The 16,490-nt window shown below is 40.1% G+C and overlaps 1 protein-coding gene across 1 annotated transcript in view; it reads right to left on the reverse strand.

Annotated features, from left to right (window-relative positions):
- Positions 1-14,488: 14,488 nt before the first annotated feature.
- Positions 14,489-16,490, reverse strand: part of LOC100493606 (mucin-5B-like) — a 104,751-nt gene continuing 102,749 nt past the window's right edge. Inside the window, exons 34-36 of the mRNA XM_031901319.1 lie at positions 16,371-16,411; positions 16,079-16,193; positions 14,489-14,498 (exon numbers count right to left, since the gene is read on the reverse strand). Of these exons, the coding sequence (XP_031757179.1) occupies positions 14,489-14,498; positions 16,079-16,193; positions 16,371-16,411 (166 nt within the window). The remainder of the gene's footprint in view (positions 14,499-16,078; positions 16,194-16,370; positions 16,412-16,490) is intronic.

A 16,490-nucleotide genomic window follows, 5' to 3' on the forward strand; every position in this document is an offset into this window, starting at 1 on the left:
ACTGGGTTTAATTACTGTTTAAATAATTTTTTTAGTAGACTAGGAGATCCAAATTACGGAAACACCTCTTATCTGGAAAACCCCAGGTCCTGAGCATTCTGGATAACGGGTCCCATACCTGTATATGGTTTTTATGGGGTCACTTTACTTTTTTGCTGCTTTCCTCACACATAAAACTGGCAATGTGTTTATGAACTAGTATAAATGTAAGCCATGAAATTTGTATACACGAAAAATATTTTGGGGCCCCTACATGCCACATACTTAGGTAAACCTATACACACTGGGCATCAAACTGTGGAGTAGATCCCTGGCAATCATATTTAGGATGTCATATATTGAAACCTAATGATAAGTGGAAAATAAGATGCTGCAAAATAGAAGCTTTGATGTGATTTTTAGAAAAATTGCCAATTTTAGGAAAGCTTTTGATAGTTTGAATGTGTGCCCATTTTGGATTTGGGGAAATGTTTACTTTCCATAAATATATGATGTTTTAGCTTTACACATAAAATGCTGTAAATGTGTCTTCATCTTGGGGCCCCTACACACCACATACTGAGGCAAACTTATGCATATTGGGCATCAAACTGTTCAGTGGACTCCTGGCCTTCATATTAAGGGTGATTTACCTTGGTACCTAATGAGATGAAGGAGACAAGATGCTGCAAATTGGAAGCTTTAAAGGCATTTTCAAAAATGTTTGGCCTCAGTTGCAATTGTGCAAAGTGCAAAAACACTTTGCTTTACATTTTGCAACTTGCCCTACCATAAGCACTCACAGGCTAGTAGTGGGGACTTTACTATGGCAGATGGTAAGGACAGGACATCATTGTGCACACCAGCACTGTGCAGCAAGACCCTTGATGCAAATATTTATTCAGTGACCACTGAGGGGCGCTGCCCCAGCACTTGCATCTAGAGTTTATGTGCATGATATCCCTCATATCTTAATCTGAAACAGCAGTCCATACCACTCACCAGAGAGGGCACTAGAATTTGTCTGTCAATATATATATATATATATATATATATATATATATATATATATATATATATAGCTATAAATCAGATATGCAATAACCTTTTTATTTGAAAAAATGTATCTTTCATATTTCAGTTACACCCATGCTGAAAGGTGTCTCAGGGTACATGGTGTACAATAGGTTACAGCAACAAGGTGTGATCTAATTAAAAGAATAATGAATGACACATTATTTGAACCCAAACTCATAGGCCAAATTACAAAAGGGAAGGCAAATTAGGTTATGTACACTGGAAATAGGGTCACAGAGATGAAATACTAGGGATTTAAAAGAGTCACTATCCCTTAAAATGGAAGGACATCCTGGGACAATGAGAGCCATCTGAGCCAAAAGTCTAGATAAATGTGTGGATGCTTTTATTGATAAGAAGTTAAAGAATACCGTCATCAGAATAAAAAGTCTTTATTGTGTATTATTATAGAAAGAAATTTAGTTTATAAATTTCCCCTATCCCCATTTCCCAAGGGACACGCCTGTTTCTTGCTGAGATCATATCCACCATCTTACATCCTCCCTCTTGCTTTAACTGAAAAATGTCTCCACGTCATGCTTATCATATGCCCCCCTTGCGCTTCTGTGACCAAGACCACCACCACTTATTCCAAGCAGCCAAGTCAGTGTTGAAGCCACAGCCATGTGAAAAGACGCATTATTAAAAAGGGCATTATTATCTCTAAGCAGTTCTTGGAAAAAGGCCAGGGGAAAACTACATAAACTAACTTGCTTCACCCCAACTGCTGTCTTATCTAATAAACATATCTCTCATTGATGACTCCCCAGAAAACATCTGATGATTATTACTGCCCTAAGCATTCACAACTAACAAGTGTTCAACTGTGCCCCTTGTATCCCTAAGAAATTGTGCAGATTTTATTACTATGATTTGGTCTTTTATTTATCACGAGTTTAGCAGCCAAATTTTTGATAGGAACTTGAAGTTGGCACAGCATCTATACTACTGTGTCTTCTGGGGCCATTAAACCTGAAGTTAGAGCTCCTTTTATACTAGTGTGTGTTCTGGGGCCATTAAACCTGAAGTTAGAGCTCCTTTTATACTACTGTGTCTTCTGGGGCCATTAAACCTGAAGTTAGAGCTTCTTTTATACTAGTGTGTGTTCTGGGGCCATTAAACCTGAAGCTGGATCTACTTTCATGCTGCTGTGTTCTATTGCAATAAAATATGAACATGCTAGTGCATGTAATAATGGATTAGCATGGTTTTCCATATGGCATTTGTACAGAAATTAAATTCTGCTTTTGCAGAAAGCATTAAATATGAGGCCTTGTGTGTTTTATTACAGTTTCCTCTGCATTATAATACGTACCCTTACTGGCCTAACACATTTTGCTCAGTTTGGAAATTCCGTATGACCATTACATTAGTTTGTCAAGCCAAACAGTGTTGCAAAATGGGAAAAAATACCAATGCCTCATAATTAAATATTTCCAACACCTGCATAAGGATCTCAGATGACAAATGTAAGTACCCATGACTGAAGTTTTAGAAAGTAGACAAAAGAAAGCATTGCACAAGGATATGGATGGTTAAATGACAAAAGAGTTCCCAATGACGCTTAAGACTTTTTGTCATCATTCCAAAATTACTTAATATTTTATAAATGTCTGCAACCTGCTTGTGCAAGTAACAAATGGTTAACATTTTTGCATACTCTGGTAGCAGGTGTTCTGCAATTCTGCTTAAATGTTTTCTGTGATTGTTCAGTAATAAATAAAAGAGTGGTTACGTACACAGCATGGGAGATTCCTAAACAGATGTCCCATAATAAAATAAGGGACATCCAGCATGAACTTAGGAAATTTCTATGGCAAAACGGTTCTTAAATTCTAAGCTTTCTCTTCATAACTTGTCGGATGAATGATCTTTGTTTCATATAGAAGTGAACAAAGGACAGTTGTGCTCATCACTACATTGTTAACCATTAGGCAGGGGTGCAATGAGGCAAACAGCAACAAGAGATCCTCTGCACTCACCCATTATCAATATAAATATAGGACATTAAGACATTCTGTGCATTAAGCTACCAATACCCTCCCCTTTAAGCAAAACAAGGGTTGTTTGTCCATATATTGCAATATACTTCAAGCTGGCCAACTACGTCAAAGTCATCCCAGGTTTGGCTAGTCCTACGCTCACTTTCATTTGATTGATTAAGAATTCTACTGTTTCAATATACATTTAACAAAGGGACTGAGTTTTACCTGCAGCTTGCTTGCTTTCAAGGTTAAAACCCCCAAATGGTTGCCCTTTTTGTCCATGTATTGCAGTATACTTCAAGTTGGCCACCTACATCAAACTTATACCTGATCTGTGGGGATCCATGTGCTGAGCACAAATTCCACTTTTTTTTGCTATATTTTATACAGGAGTAGTGGCCAGCTCCATGTTGTAGCTCCCCTTCCTTTCCAGCTATGGTCAGGTGATCCCAGTGGAGCCAACTATTGGTGCTCCTGATGTGAAAATGATTCCTGCCTATGATTAAGTGCCAATGGGGCACAAAATGCACAAGGCCAAGAAGTGTTGGGCTGGTATGTTTTGAATGATGGACTGATAAAGGTTTGTTTTATTTTATTATATATTTTTAATATGTATCATTTTAATATATTTTTGAGTGGTATATATTTTTGAAAGTTTGTTAGGGTTTTTGTTTGAACAGCTGACATTGGCTGATAATTTATATTTCTAAAAGGTGCAGAAAAAAAATAATATAAATTTTTCTGGGGGTGTCTTTTTTCTTATGCTCCATTGCTAACATGGCCGCTGTGATTACTCTGCATATGCGTGAACGTTTCTCTGCCTGCTGACCTTGCTGACTATAGCTAATGGTGTGTACCAAAAACTTTGCAACCTTCCACCCATTACCACCCATTACAAACCCCCCTTCCACCCATTACACCCCCCCTTCCACCCATTACACCCCCCCTTCCACCCATTACCCCCTCCCCATTATACATACAGCAAATTCTTAGAAAGGCAAATTATAGCAACTATAATGAAACAGGAATGCGCCATTGGATCCACCATTAATTTGCAATGACATTTTAAGGGTGCAAAACAAGATTTGTGGGTTCAATTCTTGTGCATCAAGGCTATGTATGTGATTGACACATTTGGTTTGCACAATTAAACAGCTTTTATAAATATTCTAGTCACGCTATGCAATAATTCATTACTTGTAGTTGTATTTGAGAAATCTGGTTGAGCTGGTAGCCTTTTGAATTTTGCTCTTTGGTCGAATATCAGTTGGAGCACTTATTATTGATGATAAAAGCAACATAAAAGAATGCACCATGACCACAAAGATTACTATATACACTTTTATTTCCTAACACTTAGCCCTGTAGGCAGGAAAAAAGAATCAAAGTGCCCCACATTCTTTGCATTAACCCTTTGACAAATAGCAGTTTCCCGGTTCTGCTTGTATCCCTTGTTGCTTTTAAAGCTTTGAAATAACTGATTAAATTGTTCTATCAGTATACTTCAGGTAGGGGAGCCATTATCCAGAAACCTGTTATCCATAAAGCTATGAATTACAGTAAGGCCAAGTCCCATAGACTCCATTATAATCAAATAATTCAGAAATATTTCCTTTTTCTCTGTAATAATAAAACAGTGCCTTGTACTTGATCCCAACTAAGATAAAATGAATCCTTATTGGAGGCAAAACAATCTTATTGGATTCATTTAATGTCTAAATAATTTTTCAGTAGACTTAAGTTACTAAATTATGGAAAGACCACTTATCCGAAAACCTCAGGTCCTGAGAATTCTGGATAACAGGTTCCATACCTGTAATAGTCAAAGGATATACAAAGAAAAGGAGCACTGAAGCCTACAAAATTATTCAATAAAGCCTCTATATTTGTTTATGTGGAACAAATATGACAAATGTTTCAAGGGGCATAAACCCCCCTTTGTAGATATTCGACCAGAAGAACTTGACTTGAATGTTACTTGGGTTATTTGAGTTATACACTGATGAAGGGCTCATGTGGCTCTGGGAATAAACATATGTGGAGGGTTTAATGCACCATTTTGTTGTCTTGAGTGCCTCTCTTATTTGTATAAATGAAGTTTTCTGCAATTGGACCTTGTGGCCACTGAGGGTTGCTAACAACCAGGAATGATCAGTACACATATTCATAGAACTAAGTACAGTATATCATATTCATTTTGTAGAACTTTGAGTACAGTATATTGTATCCATTTCTAAAAAAATAAAATGGTTAGTGCAGTTCATTATGCAGTCAGAGATAATAAAACTACTGCAGTCCTTGGAACCGAGCAAAGACAAATGTTTCCCAAAACACTTTCACATGTAGCTATGGAACAAGTCATGCGTAATTCTACTCTGAGCAAGCAACCATGAATTCCAGCCTCCACCCACTATTGGCTTTAATGTGAGATAAGATAAAAAGTCATGACACAGACCAAACCAGTAGTAATGAAAGAAAATATAATTGTTTACCCCAAAGGCACACTAACATATTTGTTATTTTAACATCAAAATTCCACATTTCTAACTCTCTGCAGTAGAGCATGGGTTATGTTAGACAAAGGGGGTATGTAAAAGGGCTTTGGGCTTTACCCCACTGAGCATGGACCTATTTTTTCATTTTTTTATAGACATTCCTTTCCAGGAATTGAATTAAAATTAATTTTAGTGCATACAAATGCAGCAAAAAAAGATAATTTTGTACTGATTTGAAAATTCTTTTGGCTAACTAAAACTGGCCATACACTTGCTTAAAAATAGATGTTGATGGGACAATTGCAACTAATGTCTTTGTACATGGATATCTGTCTGTTTGTTAGTCATACGTTTTTAAAAATGTCTTTACTGATGCACTATTTTAGCCAGTGCGTGGGCAGATAAAGAAGTGAAGGTGAGCTGAAGCTCTTATTCACTTCCTGCTTCTCCAGTCAGTCAGTCAGCCGGCACAATAGGGAGGCAGAGTTTTGTGATGTAGGGACCTGGAATCAAGACGACTATGTGTCTCCCCCCTCCTGCACCTTATGGATACTGTATTTATTAGAGTGGCTGCAAGTCTTTGGGCTCCAAAACAGAGCCAAAGCAGAGAGACCCATGGAAATTCAAAGAAAGTAGAAAGAATTGTGCAAAATGCAAAAAAAAATGGCGGATGATCCCATGAAAATTTTACTGCACTATATGGGATGTGAAAAACATGTTTAAGTGTGTATATATGTATATCTTTATTTATAAAGCGCTACTTATGTACGCAGCGCTGTACAGTAGAATACATTAATACAAACAGGGGGTTATTAAGATAATAATAGATAAATACAAAGTATAACAATAAATACAAATAAATGCAAGGTTAAGTTGCAAGAAGTTAAGAGTCAAAGGTACAAGAAGATGGAGGTCCCTGCCCCGTAGAGCTTACAATCTAGATAGTTTAAGTTCATAAATAACACCAATTCCCTTACAAATGCAAAGCCTTATTGTGGCATAGCCTTTGGATCCAGTGCTAAATGTGTTAGTGCAGGGTCCAAGAGAAGCAGGTGGGAGAAGGCATATAGGTGTCCCCTCACCCGCCCCCCGTACCCACCATACCTTGCTGTGTTATTTACATACAGGGGAGTCCCATCCTTACCATGCCCTAAGGTATAGAAAGCAACAACCCCAGGGTGCTAATGCGCTGTTAGCACTAAGGGGCCGGCTCTTGCACTTGCTCCTCCAGAGTAGTAAATGACCCCTAAAATGTTCAGTCATTTCTATGCAACTGTTAACATGGATATATGTGCAGACAGTGTACACATAATGAAGTACACATGGAGATGACCAAAACATAGGATTTGAGATGGACCAGTACCATTAATAAATTTGCACTTGTGTTTGTTTAGTGTAGTACTTATTCCTAAAATGAAAATGGCTTCAATCAGCACAGTGAACAGCCAAGGTATCTAAATCATTAGCTTTTATTTATTTCCTTTTAAAATGCCTGACGCGTTTCGTGCGCATGGGCACTTAATCATAGGCATAGTACTTATTCCTGTCTATTTTTAAAATTGGGATGAGGGAGTGATCCCTTGCAATTCTCTCTCTATATATATTGTATAAAGAAATATATATACATGCACACAATCAGTATTACTCATATAGGGAATTCCATTTGCTAAATAGCTGTGAAAAGAGTTAAAACTTTTGGTGAAAGTAAAAGCCCAACCTTGCAGGGCTTTCCCTTCAGTAGGGCTGCACCTTTATTAAACCTGGTGCAGACTCAGCTTTAGCTTAGGCATACACTTTATCTCAGATCAATATTTACCTATTGGGCTTTTGCTGAGATGTATGTGCCTTATCAACTCAACACAAGAAACAATACTTGGGGGATACATTATAGTACATTTTTATTTTAGTTCTAGAAGCAATGCTCGTATAAAAAGATCAGTACCTAGGCCAACTCTAGGGGGCTGATTTACTAACCCACGAACGGGTCGAAATGAGTCCGATTGCGTTTTATTCGTAAAGATCGGTATTTTGCGATTTTTTCGGCGTCTTTTCGAATTTTTCGTTACCAATACGATTTTTGCGTAAAAACGCGAGTTTTTCGTAGCCATTACGAAAGTTGCGTAAAATCTTGCGCTTTTTTCGTAGCGTTAAAACTTACGCGAAACTTCGCACCTTTTAAGTTTTAACGCTACGAAAAAGGCGCAACTTTTCGCGTAAGTTTTAACGCTACGGAAAAATCGCAAGATTTTACGCAACTTTCGGAAAGGCTACGAAAAACTCGCGTTTTTACGCAAAAATCGTATTGGTAACGAAAAATCGTATAGACGCCGAAAAAATCGCAAAACATACGAAAAAGTCGCAAAATGTTCGTTTTCAAGTCGGAACTTTTCCAATTCGGGTCGGATTCGTGGGTTAGTAAATCAGCCCCTAGGTATTATATGGTATAATGCTCACACATATGGATAACTCCATATGTAGCTAATTAAATAGCCACAGAAGCAACATAGATCATCATACATGTTGGACTGGGACCCCATAACATGAGATTGCTTCTACAATGATGTAACTTGTTACAGTGCAAGGATTAATGGATAACTAAACTCATAAAACAAATAGGAAGAATTGTTGTATTTTATAAACTGAACATATTGCAGAAGCCTATAATCTCCGAATATCTACAACAGAAATGATTCAGACCTTTGAATTTTTCCCAAGGGGGTAACCATCTTGGATTTTGTTAGGAGTGTCAGTGACACTGCACATGCTCAGTGTGTCTGGACAAATGTTCAAAAAGTTAATCTTACCGGTTATCCCAAATCATTAAGCAGTAAATGCTTCACTTGACAAAGAAGCTGATGCTATACAGACTGATTATTAATTTGTTTAATGTAAATTTCACTTGTTTAAACTGCAATGTAATGAAAATCCAAATTAATTGATAGCCAGCCTTGTATTTTGACTTTCATATTCTTTAAACACAGTATATTGTGAGTCTGTCCCTTAGTTCAGGTAACTGAGAGCAGCACAGAGCATTAGGGAATCAGCAGAAAAGAAGATGGGGAGCAAATGGGACATCTTTGACTGATCTTCCCTGCTAAAGGGCTGTGTGTGCCTTGGGCTGGTACAGAAGCCCAAAATATTATTTGCAGCATTTCTAGCCTGCTTCTTTGTTAAGATTTAGTTCTCCTTTAAAGTGACCACATTAAGGACCTTGTTTATTCCTGTGTGCCCTGCTTTCAGGTAAGCTGTCTATTAGAGAAGGAACACTTCAATAAATCTTATAAATGTTGACTTTTCACATCCCGTTCTGTTATTATATAGCTAAGTTGTTGTGTGTGTAGCATGTTTTTGTAAGAACTTAAACAATTGGTGTTGATTTTGTCTTCTTATAAACATGTAAAAAATAACATTTTTTTTCATGAGTGAATGAGTCACTAAATGCTTTTGAACGTTTACAAAGTTATAGTAAATTCTAACAGTGGAACATTTGTTCACATAAAGAAAAAATTGTTCACACTGGGCATTATTATTAGTTCAAGTAGAAAAGGGGCAATGCTACTTGATTCTCCACGTACAACTGAACTGTTATAAAGATAACTTAATTTCTCTAGGAATCTTCCCTCTCCGCCAAGCGGTTTTTGACTCCAGGGGTCAGACTCTTGGAGAGAGCCTCATTTCCCTCACTCCCTTTCAGCTTAGAATGGTAGGAAATAAAAGCTTACTTGGAAAGTATTTTTTACTATGAGAACTGTGAAGTTGTGGAATTCCCTCCCTGAACCAGTTGTACTGGCTGATACATAAGATTGCTTCAAGAAAGGGTCAAATGGCTTTTTAGCAAGTGAGGGAATACAGGGTTATGGGAGATAGCTCTCAGTACAAGTGAGGGAATACAGGGGTATGAGAGATAGCTCTCAGTACAAGTGAGGGAATACAGGGTTATGGGAGATAGCTCTCAGTACAAGTGAGGGAATACAGGGGTATGAGAGATAGCTCTTAGTACAAGTGAGGGAATACAGGGGTATGGGAGATAGCTCTCAGTACAAGTGAGGGAATACAGGGGTAGGGGAGATAGCTCTCAGTACAAGTGAGGGAATACAGGGGTATGAGAGATAGCTCTTAGTACAAGTGAGGGAATACAGGGGTATGGGAGATAGCTCTCAGTACAAGTGAGGGAATACAGGGGTAGGGGAGATAGCTCTCAGTACAAGTGAGGGAATACAGGGGTATGAGAGATAGCTCTTAGTACAAGTGAGGGAATACAGGGGTATGGGAGATAGCTCTCAGTACAAGTGAGGGAATACAGGGGTAGGGGAGATAGCTCTCAGTACAAGTGAGGGAATACAGGGGTATGAGAGATAGCTCTTAGTACAAGTGAGGGAATACAGGGGTATGGGAGATAGCTCTCAGTACAAGTGAGGGAATACAGGGGTAGGGGAGATAGCTCTCAGTACAAGTGAGGGAATACAGGGGTATGAGAGATAGCTCTTAGTACAAGTGAGGGAATACAGGGTTATGGGAGATAGCTCTCAGTACAAGTGAGGGAATACAGGGTTATGGGAGATAGCTCTCAGTACAAGTGAGGGAATACAGGGGTATGAGAGATAGCTCTTAGTACAAGTGAGGGAATACAGGGGTATGGGAGATAGCTCTCAGTACAAGTGAGGGAATACAGGGGTAGGGGAGATAGCTCTCAGTACAAGTGAGGGAATACAGGGGTATGGGAGATAGCTCTCAGTACAAGTGAGGGAATACAGGGTTATGGGAGATAGCTCTTAGTACAAGTGAGGGAATACAGGGGTAGGGGAGATAGCTCTCAGTACAAGTGAGGGAATACAGGGGTAGGGGAGATAGCTCTCAGTACAAGTGAGGGAATACAGGGGTATGAGAGATAGCTCTCAGTACAAGTGAGGGAATACAGGGGTAGGGGAGATAGCTCTCAGTACAAGTGAGGGAATACAGGGTTATGGGAGATAGCTCTTAGTACAAGTGAGGGAATACAGGGGTAGGGGAGATAGCTCTCAGTACAAGTGAGGGAATACAGGGGTAGGGGAGATAGCTCTCAGTACAAGTGAGGGAATACAGGGGTATGAGAGATAGCTCTAAGTACAAGTGAGGGAATACAGGGGTAGGGGAGATAGCTCTCAGTACAAGTGAGGGAATACAGGGGTATGGGAGATAGCTCTCAGTACAAGTGAGGGAATACAGGGTTATGGGAGATAGCTCTTAGTACAAGTGAGGGAATACAGGGGTAGGGGAGATAGCTCTCAGTACAAGTGAGGGAATACAGGGGTAGGGGAGATAGCTCTCAGTACAAGTGAGGGAATACAGGGGTAGGGGGGATAGCTCTCAGTACAAGTGAGGGAATACAGGGGTAGGGGAGATAGCTCTCAGTACAAGTGAGGGAATACAGGGGTAGGGGGGATAGCTCTCAGTACAAGTGAGGGAATACAGGGGTATGGGAGATAGCTCTCAGTACAAGTGAGGGAATACAGGGGTATGGGAGATAGCTCTCAGTACAAGTGAGGGAATACAGGGGTATGGGAGATAGCTCTCAGTACAAGTGAGGGAATACAGGGGTAGGGGAGATAGCTCTCAGTACAAGTGAGGGAATACAGGGGTATGAGAGATAGCTCTTAGTACAAGTGAGGGAATACAGGGGTAGGAGAGATAGCTCTCAGTACAAGTGAGGGAATACAGGGGTATGGGAGATAGCTCTCAGTACAAGTGAGGGAATACAGGGTTATGGGAGATAGCTCTAAGTACAAGTGAGGGAATACAGGGGTAGGGGAGATAGCTCTCAGTACAAGTGAGGGAATACAGGGGTAGGGGAGATAGCTCTCAGTACAAGTGAGGGAATACAGGGGTATGAGAGATAGCTCTCAGTACAAGTGAGGGAATACAGGGGTAGGGGAGATAGCTCTCAGTACAAGTGAGGGAATACAGGGTTATGGGAGATAGCTCTTAGTACAAGTGAGGGAATACAGGGGTAGGGGAGATAGCTCTCAGTACAAGTGAGGGAATACAGGGGTAGGGGAGATAGCTCTCAGTACAAGTGAGGGAATACAGGGGTATGAGAGATAGCTCTCAGTACAAGTGAGGGAATACAGGGGTAGGGGAGATAGCTCTCAGTACAAGTGAGGGAATACAGGGGTATGGGAGATAGCTCTCAGTACAAGTGAGGGAATACAGGGTTATGGGAGATAGCTCTTAGTACAAGTGAGGGAATACAGGGGTAGGGGAGATAGCTCTCAGTACAAGTGAGGGAATACAGGGGTAGGGGAGATAGCTCTCAGTACAAGTGAGGGAATACAGGGGTAGGGGGGATAGCTCTCAGTACAAGTGAGGGAATACAGGGGTAGGGGAGATAGCTCTCAGTACAAGTGAGGGAATACAGGGGTAGGGGGGATAGCTCTCAGTACAAGTGAGGGAATACAGGGGTATGGGAGATAGCTCTCAGTACAAGTGAGGGAATACAGGGGTATGGGAGATAGCTCTCAGTACAAGTGAGGGAATACAGGGGTATGGGAGATAGCTCTCAGTACAAGTGAGGGAATACAGGGGTATGAGAGATAGCTCTCAGTACAAGTGAGGGAATACAGGGGTAGGGGAGATAGCTCTCAGTACAAGTGAGGGACTACAGGGGTAGGGGAGATAGCTCTCAGTACAAGTGAGGGAATACAGGGGTAGGGGAGATAGCTCTCAGCACAAGTGAGGGAATACAGGGTTATGGGAGATAGCTCTCAGTACAAGTGAGGGAATACAGGGGTAGGGGAGATAGCTCTCAGTACAAGTGAGGGAATACAGGGGTAGGGGGGATAGCTCTCAGTACAAGTGAGGGAATACAGGGGTAGGGGAGATAGCTCTCAGTACAAGTGAGGGAATACAGGGTTATGGGAGATAGCTCTCAGTACAAGTGAGGGAATACAGGGGTAGGGGAGATAGCTCTCAGTACAAGTGAGGGAATACAGGGGTAGGGGAGATAGCTCTCAGTACAAGTGAGGGAATACAGGGTTATGGGAGATAGCTCTCAGTACAAGTAAGGGAATACAGGGGTAGGGGAGATAGCTCTCAGTACAAGTGAGGGAATACAGGGGTAGGGGAGATAGCTCTCAGTACAAGTGAGGGAATACGGGGTTATGGGAGATAGCTCTCAGTACAAGTGAGGGAATACAGGGGTAGGGGAGATAGCTCTTAGTACAAGTGAGGGAATACAGGGGTAGGGGAGATAGCTCTCAGTACAAGTGAGGGAATACAGGTTATGGGAGATAGCTCTCAGTACAAGTGAGGGAATACAGGGGTAGGGGAGATAGCTCTCAGTACAAGTGAGGGAATACAGGGGTAGGGGAGATAGCTCTCAATACAAGTGAGGGAATACAGGGGTAGGGGGGATAGCTCTCAGTACAAGTGAGGGAATACAGGGGTAGGGGAGATAGCTCTCAATACAAGTGAGGGAATACAGGGGTAGGGGAGATAGCTCTCAGTACAAGTGAGGGAATACAGGGGTAGGGGAGATAGCTCTCAATACAAGTGAGGGAATACAGGGGTAGGGGAGATAGCTCTCAGTACAAGTGAGGGAATACAGGGGATAGGGGGGATAGCTCTCAGTACAAGTGAGGGAATACAGGTTATGGGAGATAGCTCTTAGTACAAGTTGATCCAGGGACTGGTCCGATTGCCATCTTGGAGTCAGGAAGGAATTTTTTCCCCCTCTGCAGCAAATTAGAGGCTTCAGATGGGGTTTTTTTTGCCTTCCTCTGGATCAACTAGCAGTTAGGCAGGTTATATATAGGCATTAAGGTTGAACTTGATGGACATTTGTCTTTTTTCAACCTAACTTACTATGTTACTATGTTAGTTGTGGCCAGATACCTGCTTACACTCCAATATGCTTCAACCATTTTAAAGGCCCAAAATAGAGATTATAAAAAAGAAAATTACTCTGGACCCATAAAGTTCTAAGGACATTTAACCTCAACGTTCTCTATACTCACTAAGGAGATTTGCAAGAAATTTATGTCACCTATGGGGGGCGTGGCCAACTGCCTGCCAAGATGGACGAGTAGCTTTGACTCTCCGGTAAAGCTCCGAGCAAAAGTGGAGAAATCTATTTGAAAGATGGGGAAACACAGTAAAAACAGGGAACCCCAGAGGGAAGAACTGAAGGTGAACAAACTTACCAAATCGCAAAAGTTCCTAAAGAAATTTCTGGCGACTACTTAAGCCACTAACAGAAATACTCAAAGGCAAAAAAATCCTGTTCCGATGGGGCTACCCATTCTCTATACAAGCTATAATAGAAGGAAAAACCCTAACAATGACTTCACCTGACAACATCCAGCCATTTTTACAGGCCCGCAACACGCAGAATGTAGACCTCGCAAAATGGGTTAAATTTGTTCAACTACCCAAACCAACACCACTTCTTTATAAGGAACTGTGGGCCGAAGTCCACCCAACACCCAAAACAAAGCGGAGGAAGATAAAACAAACCCCGGAAAAACTGCCCCCTCAGGGGAGACCTAACTATAATGGATGAGGCAAGGACTCCCCATAATTTTTTTTTATATATATGCATAGAAAATATCTTCACCAAACACAACAGAATCAATGACAATATTTTTAGGATCTGGTAAAGCACACCAATCCCCCCCACACATGGGCACAACAAATAATTTGTCCACAAAAATTTGCCTTATGGCAATATGCCCATTATGGATTATGTTAGCAAATGATTATCTACTACTGATGATATGTCTTAAGTTACTTAACAGGTTCATTGTTAAAGGTTTTGTTAATGTTAATTTTGACTGATATATGCTTTTTTTTTCTTATGCTTATACCAAATGACACTGTTAGTGATCTGTTGTGCGAGAAACAAAATTGAATATTCATACCTACCAAGAAACAAAGATGGGTAGTAAACTAAAGATGTTCTCTCTGAATGTAAATGGTTTAAATGTCCCTGAAAAGAGGAAACAAATAGTTAACATAATGAGGAAAGATCATACACCATGTACCATAGGTAGTATTTACCTGCCTAACATAAACCAGACCCTTTTCCTAAATAAATTGGCCTGCTAATTGTCGGAGATTTGAATTTTCCACTGGATCTTCAAAATGATACTTCAAAGGGCCAAACCATACTCTCCCCTTCAAACTTAAGAATAGCTATAAAGGCCTTGCAATCGTTAAGGCTAATAGATACCTGGAGATTCTCCAACCCCACCTCTAAGCAATATACTCACTACTGTAGCAGGTCTCACCATACAGAAAAAGGAATACAAAGCTGCAGCATTTGCTGATGATTTATTATTGTTCTTGACCAAACCACACACATCATTACCGATTGTACTAAGGGAACTTAAGCAATATGGGGAACTGTCAAATTATAAAATCAGTATGATAAAGTCAGAAACTCTTCCAGTCTTCCTGCCAGAGAAAATTGAAAACCAATTAAAAGCCAACTTCAAATTCCAATGGCAAAAAGAGAAAATTAAAGTGGACCTGTCACCCAGACATAAAAAGCTGTATAATAAAAGCCCTTTTTAAATTAAACATGAAACCCAAGATCATTTTTTTATTACCACATCCATACCCATTATAAAAGCATTTAAAAATCCCAGCTGTCAGTCATATATTGCCTGCCCCGCCTCTATGCCTTAGACATAGAGGTGGGGCAGACAGTTACTTTCACTTTCAATTCAGAACATCTTAGATGTTGTTGCACTCCTCACATTGCCCCCTCCTCCTCACCATGTAATTTTGTAACCAGTGCATGGATATAGGTATCAGGTCCCCCCATACTGGCACAGAAACAAGATTTTGGCAGGATGCAATGCCTGCTTTGATAACAGTGTCCACAAAATGGCACCTGCCTGCTTGCTGCAATTGGGAATTCCAAGGCTGAAGAAAATAAGATCAAAATAATTTATATAGTGTAAGTAAAGTTTATTTAGCTTCAAAAACACAATAGAAAACAATTTAGAATTATTTCTTAAGGTGACAGGTCGCCTTTAAGTATCTGGGAATGTCTATCCCAACCGACCTAAACAAGGTCTATGAACACAATTACAAACCAATACTCTCCACCATAATCAACTCCAGAATTGGGATATAAAACATTTCCCTTGGACAGGGAAAATCAGTATTATCAAAATGGTGATATTTCCCAAGGTATTGTATTTGTTCCAAACCCTACCAATTCCTTTTTTCAAACCCTAGAAAGGACAATAATTTTCTGGGCTGGGAAAAGACCCTGATTACAAAAGTCAATATTATATATTCAAAAAGAAAAAGGTGGCTTGGGTCTCCCGGACTTGTTCTCATATTACCAGGCCTGTTTAACAACTAGACTAGTGGAACATACATATACTAAAAACAAAAACAATGGATAGTATTGGAAGAGAACTGGCCAGGTCAGACACTGGCAAATGTAGTGTGGAATAAAAAAAAAACACAAAGAACTATCAGTAGGAAACAACTCCCAGAAACTAGCAATGATGGATACTTGGTCAAGCTTAAATAATAAATATAATCTCTCACCTTTCCCATCGCCATTGATACCACTGAGTAACAATCTGGACTTTATGACAGGAATTATTGATAAAGGAATGTCTGCAATCGAAGCTAACAGAAACAACTGGTCTACAACTGATAACTGGAGATACATGCAACTACAAAAAAATTATCAAAAATACACCAACCACAATATACCAACAACAAGTGCCTCGGCCTCTTACTGACTTTGAGTTATTATGCAACATACAGAATGTGTCAAATCATCTGGTCTCCTGTTTATATAAAATAATTATACAAAAAAAATATGCTAACTTACCTTGTTTTGTGCGAACTTGGATGCGGGAGCTACAGATTAACCTGGAAGAAGAAGAAGAAGAAAAATCTTTTAGACTGGTAGCAAAATGCTCCATAAGCAACAAATTTCAAGAGAATTCAT

The sequence above is a fragment of the Xenopus tropicalis genome, chromosome 4 (genome assembly GCF_000004195.4).
Source record: "Xenopus tropicalis strain Nigerian chromosome 4, UCB_Xtro_10.0, whole genome shotgun sequence".
Lineage (NCBI taxonomy): Eukaryota > Metazoa > Chordata > Amphibia > Anura > Pipidae > Xenopus > Xenopus tropicalis.